Raw genomic sequence first — 15,526 nt, 5'->3', positions numbered from 1 at the left:
GCCCTTTACGTTCCATGTGAGTATTTTATAATGTGAGTTGCGTTGCTGATTTTGAGAAGCCATGGGGTGTGTGTGGTTCAGCGCGGGAGCATGCCGTCTTTGCGTACCCAAGTCCACATATATTGGTGATGTATTTCGTGCCTATTGTGCCTAGCCTCTTGGCCTTAGAATTGTTTGACTTGTCCTTTAAATTTGCATTGTGGTGTGACGCCTTGCTATTGATATATGTTGATACGTGTAACAGGGAAACGTCCCATTTAGTTATAACATTTACTATACTTAACATTAACTGTGATTGTGGCAAGAACAGGGTTGATACAGGACTTGCCATCCTGGTGTAATGGTCCATATGGAGCGGGGGGTGCTCCAAGATCGTGAGTTCAAGACAGAAGTGACCCCGGCCCATTTTGCGCATGTTGGTGCAACTGTTGTCTAGGAGCGTCAGCAAACTGAGTGGTCCAGTTGAGAGAGACAATAAAGTGGTAACATGCCTCAGCAGTATCCATATAATAGTAACAGGCGAGTCACGTTCCCATGTGTGGGCCAGAGAAGCTAGCAGATGTCATCTGCCAACCGTGGGGTGAGGTTGGGGCCGCGGGCAGATTCTGCTGAATCAGAGTTTATCTCTAGGTCAGGGTCTGCTTCCGATTGCGCAGACATAGATGTTGGAGATGCGTTGGCAAAGCGTGATGTAGTCTGTATCATTAGTGAACGTTCTACGCAAGACTGTTCAGGGGTGGGTTTGGTGTCTTGTTTTCTGCGGGGTCTGCGTTTATCCCTCGGAGGGGGACTTTTGTCTGTGGAGGATATCGGGTCGGCTAGGCCTTTTGTGTGTAACCATGTCCATGCGTCTTCCGGGGTAGTGAAGAAAAGAGTACGGGTGTTGTCTTGAATTCGAAGTTTGGCAGGGAACAGCAGGGAGTATTTGATGTTATGGTCTCTTAGCCGCTCTTTGACACGATAAAATGAATTGCGTTTTTTTTGCACCTCCACTGTGAAGTCTGGGTAGGCCGATATTTGTGCATTTTCAAAGCGCTTTGGGCCTGACTTACGGAACAGTTGTAGTATGAGGTCTCTGTCGCGGTAGTTCAGGAGTCTTGCTATTAGGGGGTGAGGTTGAGTGCCCGGTGGCAAGGGCCTTCCAGGGACCCTATGGGCGTGTTCTATGGAAGAAAACTTTGGGACATTGTTCTTCAAGACCGACTCAGTTAGACATTGTTCGATGAATAGTTCTGCACTGGGGCCTTCGGCACGTTCAGGAAAACCCACAAACCGGATGTTGTTTCGGCGCGATCTGCCTTCAGCGTCTTCGGCTCTGCGCTTTAGTGCTTCCACCTCTGCTGTTACGGCTCCCAGTCGTGACTGGATTTCGAGTATGGATGGTGTGAGGTGCGACGTGTCTTTTTCTAGCCCAGCAACCTTTTCGGCCAGTGCCTGCTGGTCTGTTCGCAGCAGGTTAACATCCTTGATAACTGAGCCTATTTTCGCTTCCAAAGTTGTTTTAGTGTCTAGTATAGCTTGCAATACTTTTTCAAATTGTGTTGAATGCGTTAGTAGTGTTGCTTCCATTTTTTGTAGAGCTTGATATGTGTCTGAGGCCCCAGCTGGTGGGGGTGATGTACCGGGGTCCATGTCTCCTGGGGGCGCCCGTAGGGTCTTTGGTTTTCCCATTGGTTGACTATTGTACAATGTTATTGTTGATAGTTGAGACTTGCGCAGTGTCAGTTGATTTATATTGTACTAGTTTGACGCTTTTATGCAGGTATCGTATTTAGGGTGGTGCAAGGGGGCTTTAGGATGTCCTGGTTCTTGAGTATATTGGGCAGCTGGGTTTATTTTTATTACAGGAGCTAAGTGTATATAAATTTGCTACACAGTTACCCCAGGTTTTGTATATATGTTTAAGACTTTGAGGCAGACAGGGCTAAGTGGGGATGCCCGTTGGGTCAGCCCGTAAATTGCGCGGTGCGTGTTGCATGGGGTCTCAGTCCTTGATGAGCACTGCGACTCGATTATATTTATTTTGGGGTAGTGCTTTGCTGCTTCTCTTATGTGACTTTCTTAGCCATTTTTTCAGTGTGCTGTATTTGAGCTGCTTGCAGTGGCTTTTGCTTTTTTTTTTTCCTACCTTCCCTTTAACCGCTCCACTTCATTTTTTATCTCTTGGGGATGGCAGTGCAGACACTATTTGGACCAGCTACTCCTGCGGTATTCTTCTTTCTGCTCCTGGGTTGCCCATTCACTTCCTGTGCTAATGTGTTATACACTTTCAGGTAACGGCCTGCTTAGGACTGCGCCGCGTTCCCTTTCCCAGTATGATTCACTTTAGAGTCTTATGTTCTCTGTTTTGCACGGGGCGTATAAGAGCCCTCCCGTGACATCGATGTTCTACTTGGTTGCAGCCCCACGTCTTCTGCTGCGAGGAAACTGCAGCGTTACGGGCCAGCGGCTTTCACATAGCCCTCAATCGGGCTTTGGAGGCACGCTCGAAGCCCCACTGTTCCCGCTATGGCCATCTCCGGTGCTGCTCGCCTTCCAGGGAGATGCGAGAGGTTTGCTGGGTGCACACGTGCCGTGTCGGGGCACAGGCCGCAGGGCCGGGCGGGCGCGGCTCAGCCGGAACAAGGCCTTGGTGTAAGAGCAGCAACACAGCTTTGCGCCCGCTCCGCCGAGCCTCGAATCGCCGCAGGTTGGGCGTAGGTCTTCGAGCGCGACACCAGCGCGAGCCGGGCACCAGTCTCTGCCCAAGCAAGGTGGGCCGCCTCGCACACCGCTCGGTTCAGTTGCTCTCCAGCCGATTTTCGTAATTTTGTATCCCCTGCTGCTCACTGTACGCTGCCACTTGTAGCGTCGGCATCCCCCCGACTGGGGAGGGTGGTATCCGTCCCAAAGAGGACACAGGCGCCTGGTTCAGGATGTCTTATTTGGGCCGGGATCGGAGCTGCGATTTATGCGTCCGTCCCAGTTGCCATGTTGGACACGCCCCCTACAACCAACCATCTTGAGTGTACATCAAGCAAAACAAATGCAAACTCAAGCTCATGCCTAACCCTATGCAAGGGACCAATAAAGTCCCCACACACAGTGTGTCATGCTTGTCCGGGGTCACTTATGTTGCCAAAATCAACCTGTTTGCCCACCTTTAATCTCTTTTCGCTTTCCATGCATTTTACACCTCTCCACCCACTACACAGCATCCTGATCCATTTCTGGCCACCAGAATTCTTCTCTGAGTCTTTTTCTGTTAATGATTGTCCTAAGTGCCCTTCATGAACAATATTGAATATTTTTTTCCTCACCCCTAACAAAGGTATGAATGTTTCTCTGCGTACTAATATTTCATCACCCACCAATGACAATTCCTCCAACACTTTGCAATATGTTCTTAATGCCTTTGGTAGTGTGCACTCTCCTCGTCTTCCACACACTATCATTTTGACCACTTCACGCACCACATCATCATGCGCCATGGTCTTACTACATTCATCCTTGCTTATTGCTCCCGACATCCACTGCACAACATCGCTTATACTCACCACAGACCCTCACCCTCATGTTTGATTACTGCTTCTTTGTCAACTTTTTCCCAACTCAATGGTAAACATGACAGTGAGTCAGCTTGTACATTCATCCATCCCGCTATATATTCTATGATGTAATTATATTTTTGTGATCTAGCTGCCAACCAGACTAATCTGGCTGAACCTTTGACAGCTCCCCCTGGAGACAAAACTTTCAATAGGGGCTTATGAGCTGTACATAACTTGAATTGACTTCCTCAAATGTATGTCCTAAAGTGTTACATTCCCCATGCTGCTGCTAAGTCCTCTTTTTCTATAACTGAATAGTTACATTCAGTTGATGTCGGAGAGTGTGAGGCAAATGCTACGGTTTTCTCAGAGGGTCCATGGAGTTGTGATAGGACTGCACCTACACCACAACAACATCAACTGTGACAACGGATTTCTTTTTCACGTCAAAAGGAACAAAAATGCCTAATTGACTTTTTTTTTATAGATACGAAGCACTATTCCTCTGAAGCACCGCAATTAAAACTCACTCCTTTTCTCAACATATTCTTCAGAACCTCTGTCTTGGAGGCACAATTTCTTACAAATTTCAAATAATATTCTATCAAGCCCAAGAAATACTTCAACCGGTCTATGTTCTGAGGTGGTGGTGCTAACTTTTTTTTTTTTAAACAGATTTTAATTAATTTCTGATACATTCCAGTTGGTACAGAACTTTACAAAACAACATCATTTTATTCTCACTCAATGGCAAAAACTTCTTAATATTGGTAGTCTGTTTGATGTACACAGGCCTTGATCAAGTCCTGAATCCTATGAGCAGACCAACCTCTATTGCCTCTCTTCTTAACACATTTTAGTTATTGAATATTAATGATCAGAATTATGAGCTAGCGTGGCTGTGGTGTTGCTTTGTTTTTGATGGATGTCTGCAGTTCCCCCAACTGATCTACCCCTCTAAATCCCCGCTAACTTCCCCTCCCCCAACTGATCTACCCCTCTAAATCCCCGCTAACTTCCCCTCCCTGCACTGTACCAAGTATAGTTTGTAATCTCTCCCCAGTCCGCCCTGGTGTCTCATCTATCCCCCAAGGTGGTATGATCAGGTGTGCCCCTTGCCTTGTTCAGTGATCCTCTGAAGAACAATAGTGTGTCGTGCCATGTTAGTCAATGGTTGTATGAGCTCATTCTGCCTCTCCCGTTGTGGGGGAGGTCCAAATCCTCCCGCAACTTAATTAGGAGCTGATCCCAGATCTCCTTCAATTCTGGGGACCCCGCACCCCTCCTAAGGTCTGTGTGTATAGCCATTCCCTCGCTATGCAAGGTGGTGGTGCTAACTGGATAGCAGCTAATGGATCTCTCTTGGGTTTTACTCCATCCTGTGACAGCCTGTGTCCTAAGTATTCAACCTCCCTTGCGAGTAAAACACATTTTTCTTTCCTTAAAGTCATGCCTAATTTTAAAATTCCGTCTAAAACCTGCTTTAACGTCAAGTTGTGATTCTCCACAGTGTCTCCAAAAACCAAGATGTCGTCCTGAAAGTAGATGACATTATCTATTCCCTTAAACAAGTCTGCCATTGCCTTCTGGAAGATACTTGCTGCTTAACACAGCCCAAAAGGCATTCTTGTAAATTGAAATGTGTCTTCCATGGTTATAAACACTGTTAAAGGTTTAGAATCAGCAGGTCATTTTATCTGGTGGTACGCATGTTTCAAGTCTAATTTGGAGAAAAACATTTCCCCTTTTAACATCAATATTAGTTCGTTAATATTGGGAAGGGGAAAATTGTCCATGATCTCATTTTGGTTTAGGCTTCTTAAGTTAACACAAAATCTGAGTTTGCCCTCAGCTTTTTTTGTGATTATTACTGGAGAAAGCCAATTTAAAATTTCCACAGGTTCTATCACACCACTGGTCAACATTTCATATAACAATTGTTTACTTCTTCCCTGGCTGTGATGGGTACTACCCTAACCTGGCGCTGTACTGAGATCCTGCGTTCCTTCAATTTAATCTTATGACAGAAGCCCTTTACTTGTCCCATTTCATTAGGGAACACATTACCTGCATCCCTGATAATATTCTGTAATGCCACTTCTACTACTATAATCTGACTTGGTGCCTGAGGGTTTATAACAATGTGTAGGTTAAATTGATGAACCCATCCCAAAATTGGGGGACCAGATTCTGCTCCATACACTTTTATACTCCTCCCCCCCCCACAAACTCAATTTCAGCAATCATGTACCCTATGATGTGTATTTTTTCCCCTTGGTACCCCCTCCCCCACCAGGTTTATATCTTTGGGACGTAATTTCACTTGTGGCCATTCTAACATGAACATGTCTTTCAGGACAACTGTGTACAAATCTACTATTAATTCTATAGGTCTTCCCCTCACTATAAATTCAGCTTTCGGTTTTTGTTTTTTGGCTCTGCTATTATCCTCTTCCTCAACATATAAGATCCTGTCCACTCTTTCCTGCACACTATCTTAAACCACTTCTTCCATCAACACAGCTATTTTCCCTTTAGCAGGGCCACAACACTCCTGGCAAAGTGTCCCTTCAGACTATGTTTCTTGCATTCTTTCCCTATTGCAAAACAATTTTTTTTGCATCAGCAATGTGGTTGTAACTACCGCACTTCGCGCACTTTTTACTTGCAAACTTGTTATCAGTTAATCCTCTCCCTGACTTATTCCTCGCCTTCCTCACCTAAACATGCTCTATACATCATAGTTCAGGTCCTATGCTGCTGTCTCCTCCTTTTCTTCACTCTCGTGTTTTCTGATTCTTTCACGACCTTTGCTACTTCTATAGGATCTTTAAGTGTAGGGGGTCTTTGCCACCCATAACCTCTCTGGCATTTTCTTACTCCTACATTGAACTATAAGTTGATCCCTTATCATCTAATCTGCCATCTGCCCAAACTCACATTTCACTGACAGCTCCCTCAATCTCGAAACAAAATTGTCAATGGATTCACCATCTCATTGAGTATAGAATTTTTGCCATCTCTTGACTACATTTTCAGTTTTCGAAAAACTCAGTTTTAATCTTGTACATATTTCAAGATACACGTCAATGTCTTTCTCTTGGACTTGTAAATCTGGTGCATATTATTTGAATATGTGTTTCCCCTCTTTCCCTAATGCATTTAACAAAATGTCTTTCTTCCTACTGGGACGAAATCCCTGTTCATCGAATGCCTCCAGATAATTGTCAAAAATGCATAACCAGCCCTCCCATTCTATTACTGGATCTCTCGGTTGTGATAAAAATGGAGGAAGTGCTGAGATCGAAGGTACATCAGTATGTGCCTTGAAAAGTGTGATTATTTCTTTGAGTATTCTTCACTGTTGCAACAGACTCTCCCTTTTTTAAAAATGTATCTATTAAAGAGGGGCCTCTTACAATACAATACAAAAGGTCTTTCCTCTAAATACTGGGAAGCCCACCGGTCGTTCCTCAGTTTTTATTTGACACATGCGTTGAGGAGGGTGGAAGAACGAGTCCAGCGTTCAGCTGGGAAAACACCCAAATGTTGGCAGCATGGCTACGTACGGCGCTCGGTGAAGCCGGTAAGATGACGGTGCATGCAGCCAGTGAGACATGGGCCAGTCACTGCTACTCCCCTCACGCTCCCTTGTTCAGTTTCCAAGGGACTAGCATGGCTGCAGTAAAGCATGCGCCAAAGCACTGATGCTCCACTTGCGCTTTCACATTAATGTACAGATTAAGCGGCTGGGATTGTTCCTTTCTTGTACTATACACAGTGGGGCAGACGTCTATAGTGTTGCGGTTCAAATACTTTTTTACGCCTGCAAAAGTCCCAAAAGGTTAAAGCGTCTGGCTGGTATTAAGTTGTTAACTCCTTGCTTATGACGAAAATGTCACTCTGATGGGCGGGTAGAGACTGAATCTTAGCAGCACTGAGGGAATGGCGCTTACCTGCCACAAGTGGAGTGAGAGTACGACTTGTCTCTTGATGTAATCTTGTCAATTTAATGTTCTCTGCCTCAGCTGATTCCGCAATGATTCTACCAACTGGAATCACGCATAGGTTAGTCACGCTGCAACCTTGCTGTTGTGCAGGTGGAACTAGCAGGTCGTCACCAAATTTATGTAGCAATGAAGGCACTCAGGGAACAATGTTTTGGGTATATTTGTAGTTTAATTCATCAAGAAGGTCAAGAGTGACTTCCCTCTTTGCCAGTTCCTCACAACTGTAAAAGACTGGCACGTCTGTGCTAACATGACAAAAATAGAACACTCAGGCTCTGAGCACTCCTTAAAGCAATGAACAACAATAGTATATACAGATTACAACATACTGCAATTACTCTAATACTTGAACACATTAAACATATATTTTCCTTTCCTTAGCTATTTACGTACTCATGCAAAATGAATTATATGCTGAATAAAGTGTCAAATATACAACAGAAGTGTAGGAGCAACAGGTTGTTTAAGCCATAGCCCAGTCTTGTATCATAGAATAGTACTGACACACAATATGACTTATGATACACAAATAAATAGGTTCCTGTGTTGAGATAATGAAATTGCAACTACTGAGGGTATACCAAGGTGATGACAGTATCTTATATAAAGGATGCTGAGCCCTCACATACCATAGTGGCATGCTTCATCGTCAGGATAGCTCCTCTCCCTGGTCTGGTTCATAGCTGATCCTGGAAGGATCACATTAGCTGCATGTAATTGTAAGGAGGCGTAGATGATGTAAACAATCCCTCCAATTTAAGACACTAGAATTAGTTTTAACCAAACTGTTATTACTCTATCCTTGTAAACCTTACAGATGAGAGGCCAAAGTGACTATTAAAATTACCTAGTGGATGGACTCAATCAACTTGGTTGAGATTAAAATTTAGCTAATGGAAAAAGACTCATGTGTTAGTGGTTAGGTCATCATGTTCCAGCTGGTTATTTCGCATAATGGTCAGGGGCTTTTGTCAGTACCACGATCCCTCTAACTGCACTAACCTCTATCAACTTTTATTGGGCCAATTTTATTGTGAGGTGTAGTGAAAGGAGTACAAACAGCTGCAGATGCAGCATAAGATCTGGTTTAGAGGATTACTTTCATTATATAGAGTGCAGCCCTATCCTAGCTTCTGCATAGCTTCTTTGCAAAGGATGAGGCCCTTACTGAATAGCTTGAGCACCTGTTATGCACCTCAGAGTCTGAACCCAAGCGAAAAACCAAATCACATGTGTTTTCTCCCCCAGAACATGTAGATTCTAATATGGTATACCTCTTTTTCTCAAGCAGATTTTATTAGTGTTTTTCTGGAGAAATTGAATGGTGATAACAACTTGGAATGGCAATAAATCCACACTAGATGGGATATTGGGGGCAGAGCAACTACCAGGACACTAATAATGAGACTTATACTAAGGAGCTTTCGAGCAGAGTTTTATCACATTTGATCTCTTCTACATATCCTTCATTTGCTTACGGAGACCAGAGGAGGGTGGTTTAGAAAGTGGAAACCATGAGAAATGTATTGGTAAAAGCTGGTAACTTGTGTTACTACTCGTCCTGAAGTTGATTTTGTTCATGTGTATTTTCTTTTCATTTGCTCACTCTGTTAGTTTTGCCAATGGAAGGTGTTCCGATGGATGGCATGGCTGTGGCAGATATTGGACCAGTTGTCTGCAGCCTCTTCCAGTCTCCGGATGGGTACATTGGGAAAGCAATTGGTCTAAGTGCTGAGCGACTGACAGCTGAGCAGTATGCGGAGAAGTTCTCCAAACATACAGGGGAAAAAATCAAAGCTTCCAAGGTGAGAGTCAGTTTCTCCTGGAGAACAAAATTAGAGTGGAGGTTTTTTTATTTTTTTATTCTTGGACTTTTATATAACTCCATGGTGTTGGTAGGTGTTTTTTCGCTGCAAACTTAATTTTGTTCAAACCTTAGCGGCCATTTTATAAACATGTCAATTTAATATTAGGAAATACCAATCTTCTGAAATGAATGAGCACTTACAGTCTAGTTTCACACATGACCTGCTGTTGCAGTAAATAATACAAACACACATCTGATGTCAAGAGGAAATAAGTGTAAATAGTCACATTTCAAAGACTGCATTTTTTAATTCTTAAAGTGTTATTAGTGTAGAGAATAACCAAAAAATATTTGAAGAAGAGCTTAACAGCAGATGGGATTTACAAAGAGGCTTAAGACCGACTAAAAAGTGTCTAAAGAAAAGAACACCCTGTCTATCCAACTGCAGCCATAATCAGACATTTTCAGCATCAGCATTGACGGCGACATTGGCCTTTTTTATGTAAGATGGCTGTCACTAATCTGACATAGGAAGGCTGATAGATTTAGGTTACTTCCTCCTTTAGGGTTCAGTGTGCACATACAGGAACATAAATTATTTTTATTGTTTGAGCTTGTATTTGAACGATTTGTTACGTTTTCGTACAAACTTATTTTGGGGAATCAATTTTTGCAGATAATATTGAAAATAAATCATTTTATTATTGAGGATATACATTCTTGATATTGGCCCTCATTACAACATTGGCGGTAAAAGCCGCTTACCGCCGTGCAGAAGACCGCCAACACACCGCCGCGGCCGTGGATTTCCGCCACAGCTATTATGACCCACATTTCGGAATCCGCCAAAATTCAGACACCCACACAAGTCCGCCACACCAAAGGTCATTGATAAACTGGCGAAAACAAAACCTCCACCGTCACGCCAACAGAAATACACCCACACGAATCCACGCGGCGGTCTTTCAACCATGGTATTCCATTGGCGGTACACACCGCCGCGCTCAAAATACACACACACATACAAAACACTACCACATTGGACAATTCGAAATACACACACCTGATACACATACACACACCACTCCCACACACCCATTACAATATAAAACACACACCCACATCACCCACAAACCCCCACGACAAAAAATTCCGAAAGAAGGCCAGAGAGAGACAGCACCAGCAAGAACAACAGCATCCACAGGCACACAACACCATCACCCACACAACTTCCACGCACCTCACACAACACACCACTTCATATCAGCACACTTATCACCACACAGTCCACCCCACACATCACCTACACCACTCCATGGCACGGCAAAGACACCCCAGGTTCTTGGAGGAGGAGCTCAGGGTTATGGTGGAGGAAATCGTCCTGGTAGAGCAACAGCTATTCGGATCACAGGTGCAGCACACCTCTATTGCAAGGAAGATGGAGCTATGGCGAAGAATAGTGGACAGGATCAATGCAGTGGGACAGCACCCAAGAAATCGGGAGGACATCAGGAAGAGGTGGAACGACCTACGGGGGAAGGTGCGTTCTGTGGTCTCAAGACACCACCAGGCGGTTCAGCGGACTGGCGGCGGACCCCCACCTCCTCACCCACAACTAACCACATGGGAGGAGCAGGTCTTAGCGATTCTGCATCCTGAGGGCCTTGCAGGAGTAGGTGGAGGAATGGACTCTGGTAAGACAAATCTTATTTATTACATCCCCCACCCTACCTGCATGCTATCACATACCCCCACCCTCACCCCCAGCACCCCAACTCCTCACATATGTCCCAACATCACAAACCACCCATCCCAACACCAAGCCCTGCATGCAACAACAAAGCATGGATGCCCATCACTAAAGCATGCCCACTGCACATACCCATACAACCCCCTAAACCATCATCACACAAGGTCCCACACAGGAATGCAAGCACTGGGGTACACGGTCACCCACCCATTGCACACCATGACACATACAGATGTAATAACCATCCTTTTATACCCCTACAGGACCCCTACCCAACGTCACCGGACAGGAGGGTCGACACATGTCCACACCACCAACAGAAGAGGCCCACAGTGATGACAGCAGCTCTGACCAGCTGGATCTAGATGACCAACCGGCCCATCGGGGACCTCGGGACAGTTGGTTCCCCTCACACTGGCACAGGCCATCACAGACCTTCCCCCCTCTGGAAACACCAGCACAGCACCCACCCAGCGGGCCCATACCTCCATCCCCAGGACACGTCAATCAGCAGTGTGTCCACCACTACAGGGAACCCAGGATAACCCACCACCCCAACAACAACAGGGACCTGGGGGCAGTGGTAGTGGGCACACGGTCCAGGGGACGGAGGCCCAGGAACACAGGGGAACTGGGAGGGCTGCTGTGCGACAGGGGGCGGACAGGCCAAGGGAACCCACTCTCCACGAGGCCCTCTCCTCCATCATGGGAGCCTACCACCACTCCCAGGAGACGATGGCAACGGTACTGGCCAAGTTTCAGGAGACCCAGCGCCTTCAGGAGGAACAGTATATGGGCTTCAGGGAGGAACTCAGAACCATCAGCTCCACCCTGGCCACCATCGTAGGGGTGCTGAAGGAACTACTCAACACCAGGAGGGACTCTGTGGCACTACAAGGGGCCCCTGACACTAGCATGGACGATGAACTGCCCACCACCTACGCCGGCGCTAGTGGACAGGACGCCCCACCACAGGACCACCACACCAGCACCCCACCCCCTGCAGAAGGAGAACCACCCCGCAAACAGTCCCTGAGATCCAGGACAAAGACAGACCACGATGCCAAGACCCACTCCAAGAAATTAGACCACCCTGATTGTCATCCTACTGTCCCACTTTGTCACCCTGTCCATCCTTAAACTGCCCCAGCTCCACTTCCTATGCCCATTTGGGGAATGCACCTGTGAGACTAATAGACTGGACTCTGCCATGGACATTCCTCTGCCATCACCCCTCACCATTTCACTACCCCCTCCAATAGCACTTAAATAAACACACTTAAAGCACAAAACAATCTGGAGTCTGTCTGTGATTTTGAAATAGTGTATTAGCAATTACAGTGACAAAATGCTCTTTCAAATGTAATGTCAACATACCTATGTCACACAGCCCTAGTCCATGAGGAATCTAAGCAGATGTCACACAGTGGGACCCACATCGGTGAAATCGTAAGGGAAAGTTATAACTCAGTGACCATACACTGGGTGAAAACGACAGACAGTAGAGAGGTAGTAGTGTTTAAATACATGTAGTAGGCAGGTCTGTACTCTTACCTGTGTCTCACTGGAAATATTGCTGGATCACTGAGTCCCTGTTGTTCATGTCTTCTTCCTCTGCTTCCTCGTCTTCACTATCCACAGGCTCCACAGCTGCAACAACACCGCCATCTGGGCCATCCTCCTGCAGAAAAGGAACCTGTCGTTGCAATGCCAAGTTATGCAGCATACAGCAGGCCACGATGATCTGGCACACCTTCTTTGGTGAGTAGAATAGGGATCCACCTGTCATATGGAGGCACCGGAACCTGGCTTTCAGGAGGCCGAAGGTCCGCTCGATCACCATCCTAGTTCGCCCATGGGCTTCATTGTAGCGTTCCTCTGCCCTAGTCCTGGGATTCCTCACTGGGGTCAGTAGCCATGACAGGTTGGGGTAACCAGAGTCACCTGCAAATGGCGAGGGACAAGTGTTAGACACACACTAACCTGTAGGGTAACCCCAGACCCAGACAACCATTCCCACTGACTTGCCTCCAGGTGCTCACCTAATAGCCACACACAGTGCCTCTGGAGTTGACCCATCACATAAGGGATGCTGCTTTTCCAGAGGATATAGGCGTCATGCACTGAGCCTGGGAACTTTGCATTCACATGGGAGATGTACTAGTCTGCCAAACATACCATCTGTACATTCATAGAATGATAACTCTTCCAGTTTCTGTACACCTGTTGGGGGGGACCAAAGCCACATGGGTCCCATCAATGGCACCTATGATGTTGGGGATATGTCCCAGGGCATAGAAATCACCTTTCACTGTATCCAAATCCTCCACCTGAGGGAAAACGATGTAGCTCCGCATGTGTTGCAGAAGGGCAGACAACACTCTGGACAATACGTTGGAAAACATACGCGGGGACATCCCTGATGCTATTGCCACTGTTGTTTGAAATTACCTACTTGCAAGGAAATGGAGCACTGACAGCACCTGCACTTGAAGGGGGATTTCTGTGGGATGGCGGATTGCTGACATCAGGTCTGGTTCCAACTGGGTACACAGTTCCTGGATTGTGGCACGGTCAAGCCTGTATGTGATTATGACATGTCGCTCCTCCATTGTCGACAGGTCCATCAACGGTCGGTACACCGGAGGATGCCGCCATCTCCTCACATGTCCCAGCGGACGGTGCCTATGAAGGACAACAGCGAGCACAGAGTCAAACAACTCAGAGGTACGTACCCAGAGTTTACCCAGAACACCAATCATACACAAAAGGTGGCCTGTATGTGTGTTGAGTCTAGGCCTAGGTATGTGTGACGCAGTTGGAAATGAAGCCATGTGGGCCCCTGAAATGGCAGCTGCCTGATCTCTAAAGTGGGACAATGGGATGTGAGGTAACTGTGCTGGCGTTGTACACCGTCGCGGTAGGTGGTCGAAGACAGCAGCGCAATGCTGCATTGGTTAACATTGGACCCTAAGGTTCCCAGGAGCCAATGACGATGTACGCCGGTGGTGACGTTCAATCACTCGATACCTGATCTTCGACAGCAGAGGACCTACACTGCAAGTGCTGCTGTGACCTCGGTCTGGAAGAGACAATGGCTCGAGTGTCTGGGGAAAGGGCCCCTGCCTTCACATCGGAGGAGTTGGAGAAGCTCGTGGATGAGGTCCTCCCCCAGTACACGCTACTCTACGGTCCTACAGACAAACAGGTATGTACACAGAGCATTTTGTATGGGCTATGCCTGTGTGGAGAGGGCTGGATGTAAGAAGGAAGGGGGGAGAGTGCTGCGTGCATGAAAGATGGTGAATGCATGTGCCACATGGCAAGGGTAGGGATGGGGGCCAATCACTTTGACGGTGCAGTTGGTAATAACTTCTCTTTTTCCCCTGTACATTTCAAGTAGGTCAGCGCCCACCAGAAAAAATATATTTGGCGTGCCTACCACAGGTCTACCACAGACGGAGCACCCACTGCCGTAAAAGATGGGAGGACATTCGCCGCTGGAGCAAGAGGACGGCGGAGGCTCAGCTGGGGATGGCCTCCCAATGTGGGAGGGGTGCCTGTCGCACCATGACCCCCCTGATGTTCCGGATCCTGGCGGTGGCCTACCCGGAGTTGGATGGGCGCTTGAGGGCATCACAGCAGCCACAAGGGGGTGAGAACACTCTCATTCTGCTGACTTTGCACGCAGTGGAGGTGTCTGGGTGGGGGAGGTGGGCTGTGGGTTTCCCTAGGCCAGGGCGAGTTCCATAGGCAAGGCCCCTCCGTAAGGCAGGCCATGTGGCACCCCAGCCCACCTCTGTAGAGCGCCAAGTACACCTAGTCATACCCCTGTGTCATCTATGTGTGCAGATGTCGTCCATAGCCTTGTAGGCCATTTCCCAGGAATTGAACAGTGGAGCACAAGAGCGCGGTGTAGTGCAGGGGGCTTCTGTTTCTGTCGTGTCCGCCAACTTTAGCGGTAATGCATGTACTCAACATGTCTCTCTTCTGTCTCCCCCCCCTTTTTGTGGTCTCCCTGTTCTTGTGTGCATTAGCATATTCAGGCGGAGGAGCAGTGGCACCGGAGCACGAGGGAGCTGCATCCCACATGGCCCTGGAGGGCGACACTACGGACTCTGAATTCACCAGTGGGACGGAGGGCGAGGGGAGCTCCACGGCAGGGAAAGGAGCTGAGACCAGCGACACGGACTCGTCCTCTGATGGGAGCTCCCTTGTGGTGGCGGCAACATCTGTGCCCCCCGCATCTACAGGTACAGCCGCCACCCCCCCCTACCAGCACCGCCCTCCCAGCAGCCCCTCAGCCTTTGCCCTGTGCCCGCTCTCCCAGGAGGGTGGACATCACCTTCGCCCCAGGCACCTCAGGCCCTGCCCCAGTCAACCCTGCTGCCCTCAGTGAGGAGGCCATTGACCTCCTCAGGTCCCTCAC

General features: G+C 47.3%; 1 protein-coding gene across 1 annotated transcript in view; it reads left to right on the top strand.

Annotated features, from left to right (window-relative positions):
* The window catches only part of LOC138285620 (nmrA-like family domain-containing protein 1), a 122,030-nt gene that overhangs the window by 87,846 nt on the left and 18,658 nt on the right, over positions 1–15,526 (top strand). Inside the window, exon 4 of the mRNA XM_069225802.1 lies at positions 9,155–9,345. Coding sequence (XP_069081903.1) covers positions 9,155–9,345 — 191 coding nt within the window. The remainder of the gene's footprint in view (positions 1–9,154; positions 9,346–15,526) is intronic.

This window comes from Pleurodeles waltl, chromosome 3_1 (assembly GCF_031143425.1).
Source record: "Pleurodeles waltl isolate 20211129_DDA chromosome 3_1, aPleWal1.hap1.20221129, whole genome shotgun sequence".
Lineage (NCBI taxonomy): Eukaryota > Metazoa > Chordata > Amphibia > Caudata > Salamandridae > Pleurodeles > Pleurodeles waltl.
This window is presented reverse-complemented; position numbering and strand designations above follow the sequence as displayed.